The following is a 3,405-nucleotide window of genomic DNA, read 5'->3' on the forward strand; positions in this document are numbered from 1 at the left end:
AGGTAGCAAGAAGGCTCCTCTGTCTCTATGAGCATGGCATTTGCTTCCAAGTCTTCATCGAGATCCACCCTTGGAGAATCTCTCATGATGTCGTCAATGTGTCTGTGGCGAACAGGTCCTTCATCTGTGTTGCTACTCCCGCTCGATAGCGGTGTGGCCCGATCATCCACCGGCAATTCAGGTGCTGGCAGCACCACTAGATTGGTGGGGGTTGTTGGAGAGGCGACTGCCGTGCATGCCACATCGCGTCTTCTGGTTACTAGCCCTTTCGGCGTCACCTCACCGTCCAGCGGAGTTGATGAAGGAGCTTGATCATCATGTGCCGTGGGCGTTGGCACACCTGCCAGACCACCTGCGAGTGGCATAGAGCCGCCCACCGCCGGCTCAGTGCTAATCGCCTCCTCGACATCGAAATCAGATGGTTCCCTGCCGCCTGAAGTTGTACACTAGCTCTACTCCATGATTTCATTGAATTTAACATCACAACTTACATGAATTTTCCCGCGCCTGGATCAAAGAGACGATGCGCCTTGCAGCCGTCTGCGACGCCAAGATACACCATCGGCTGGCTTCAAATGTTGAGCTTCTTCAAAAGTGGTGTTGTCACCTTCGCGTGTGCAGTGTAGCCGAACACACAAAGGTGCGCCAAATGCGGCTTCCTTCCGTTCCAAACCTTGAACGGGATGCGTTCGTCCAGCGCCATCGTCGGCAAGCAGTTCAGCAGATACACCGCGTGCCGCACCGCCTCCCCCCAAAACCTTCCAGGCACATTCATGCTCTTAAGGAGGGACCTCGCCATCACCATCACGGTCCAATTCCTCCGCTCTACCACGTCTTTTTGTTGTGGCGTGTATAGTGCGATGAGGTGCCGTTTGATCCTGGCCTCCTCGCATAACTGAGTGAACTCAGCAGAGAGGAATTCACTGCCGCGATTAGTCCTCAACGTCTTGATGCGTTCCCCACTCGTGTTCTCGGCCTGCAACTTGAACTTTCTGAACATGGAGCAAGCTTGGTCCTTCAACTTGATCAGGAACACCCACATCCACCATGAGTAATCATCAACAATTAACATGAAGTAACTGTTACCGACGAGAGTTGAAGGTGTGATCGGCCCTCAAAGTTCAGCATGTAGCAGCTCCAGTGGCTTCTTCGCCTGAAATTTGCCGATGTCAGGAACGCCTGTCTTGCCTGCTTTGCTAGCAAACACCCGTGATATAACTCATTCAGGTGTGTGATCAACGGTACTCCTGCCACCATCCCCTTTTTGATGAGTAGCTTCATAGCAATAAAGTTGACATGTCCGAGTCTCGCATGCTACAGCCACGCCTGGTCTTGAAGGCTGGTTAAGAGACACACTAGTGTCGCTTGATGCAGCTCGATCTTGTAGAGGCGATTTGGAGTTCGCCTCACTTTCATCAGCAACCTTGTAGGACTATTATCATACACATGTAGATGTTCAGCATCCATGATCACCTTGTGTCCAACTTCGGTAAGTTATCCAAGGCTGATGATATTGCTGCACAGTCTTAGAATGTAGTAGACTTCCTGCAACAGCCACTAGTCGCCGTTCTTGCAGCTGAACACGACAGACCCTAAGCCTATGATCTTCACCGTGGAACCATCCCCGAATTTCACCTTGCCAGTGACACCTTCGTCCAGCTCCCTGAACTTCTCTTTGTCACTGGTAATGTGATTACTGGCCCCATTGTCAAGGTACCAGACCTTAGAGCTGGAGACTCCCTCCGTTGTGTCGCGTAGTTCCGGCTTCAACTTTTCCTCATTCAGCAGTACAGCTCCCCGCTGGTGCTGCTGTTCCTGTGCTGGCTCTTCTGACACCACGAGTAGCAGGGCCGGCTCGGTGTCGTCATCACGAGTGAGATGAGTCTCCTCTTCTTTCTTCTTCGGTGCCTTGCACTCGTTCGCGTAGTACCCCATCTTGTGGCAATTGAAGCACTTGATGTGGCTCTTGTTGCGGCGACCGCCACCCGAGCAGCTCTCCTCGTTGTTGCGCGACATCCCGCCATGACCACCTCTGCCACGGCCTCTGCCATGTCCACGACCAGCCCGGTCGCGGTTGCTGCTTTCTGCGGCAAGGTGGGATTTGCCCTTGTTGCTTGATGAGGAGTTGCCACCATCCTTCTTTTGTCGCGCCTGCCACTCGGCCTGAGTGAACAGAAGCTAGCTTTCGCTGATGCTATTGCCCCTGGATGCATGCAGGCGAGTATGTTCTTCAAACACCTTAAGCCGCCCATGACTTCCTCGAACGACATCTTGTCGAGGTCGTAGAATTGCTCGATCTCGGCGATCACACTCAGGAATCGATCCGGCACAGCATCGAACAACTTTTTGACCAATGCAGCGTCGTCGAGCGTCTCCCCTAGGTTTGCGTATGACGGACATGATGTTGAGCCTTCCGGCGTACTGGTCCAGGCTCTCTCCCTCCTGCATGTGCATGGCGTTGAAGTCGCTCTTCAACGTTAGAAGCTGCGCGTTCTTGACGCGATCCGCACCGACGAACCTTGTCTTGAGACAATCCTAGACCTCCTTCCCAGCCTTTTTTTTCTTGCCACCTGCGTCAGGAGATCCTCCAGGAGCGCTTGGAAGAGATGTGACCTCTCCTTTTTGTCTTTCTTCTCGTCGACGGCCTCACTGGCCGCTGGCTGGATTGCTTCCCAGACGCCTTGATCTTCTATCATCGCCTGCACACGAATCACCTAGCTCGTGTAGTTCGTCATCGTCAACTGCGGGTACAGGAAGGACCCACCGCTGCTCTCCCGCGCCACCTCGCCCTGAGGTATGATCGACATCTTCACGAGTCAGTGCTGCGCCCTATTAGCTCTGATACCAGATGTTGGGTCCGACCATTAGATCACGTGCGCGACCACTTCGGATTCGTGACAACACAAGCGACTAGGTTCCTCGACCACCCGAGCGACCAAAGTATGGAAGCACGTCAACTCATGACCACCAGTCACGACCAGCTTGAGCGACTAGTCGTATGTGCTCGATCACAACTAGTCTGGCTATCCGCCCTGTACGTGTTGCTCTCGATCACACCGATCGACTAGCAACGCTCAGCTATTCCTGAGTCGTACTACTCAGTGAGAACGAACTCACGTATCTCGATGATAACAATATAACAAGCAAAAACTCTCTGAAGAAAATTTTAGACTCTATTCAACTCGTGACTTGCACGACTCTATATCTTGCTTATAAAAAATAGAGATTACAACTCATATTTATAGCGACCTACTAAATCCGAATCCTAACATGAATTGTGTCATCCCACGATCCAATTCCGACTCGAACTCTGCACACATATGAACGACACTATAGCCGTATACGAACCGTATACGAACTCCTTACTTTCGCACTATCGTGAAACAAGTGAAACGAGATCTACAA

The 3,405-nt window shown here is 52.1% G+C and overlaps 1 protein-coding gene across 1 annotated transcript; it reads right to left on the minus strand.

Annotated features, from left to right (window-relative positions):
- Nucleotides 1–1,557: 1,557 nt before the first annotated feature.
- On the minus strand, nucleotides 1,558–2,696 carry LOC133929599 (uncharacterized). Its single transcript, XM_062376402.1, has 3 exons — nucleotides 2,519–2,696; nucleotides 2,256–2,377; nucleotides 1,558–2,163 (listed from the first exon to the last, which is right to left on the minus strand). Exons 1-3 carry the CDS (start codon nucleotides 2,694–2,696, stop codon nucleotides 1,558–1,560), a joined length of 906 nt encoding a protein of 301 aa, XP_062232386.1.
- Between the last annotated feature and the right edge of the window lie 709 nt (nucleotides 2,697–3,405).

Source organism: Phragmites australis, chromosome 9 (assembly GCF_958298935.1).
Source record: "Phragmites australis chromosome 9, lpPhrAust1.1, whole genome shotgun sequence".
Classification (NCBI taxonomy): domain Eukaryota; kingdom Viridiplantae; phylum Streptophyta; class Magnoliopsida; order Poales; family Poaceae; genus Phragmites; species Phragmites australis.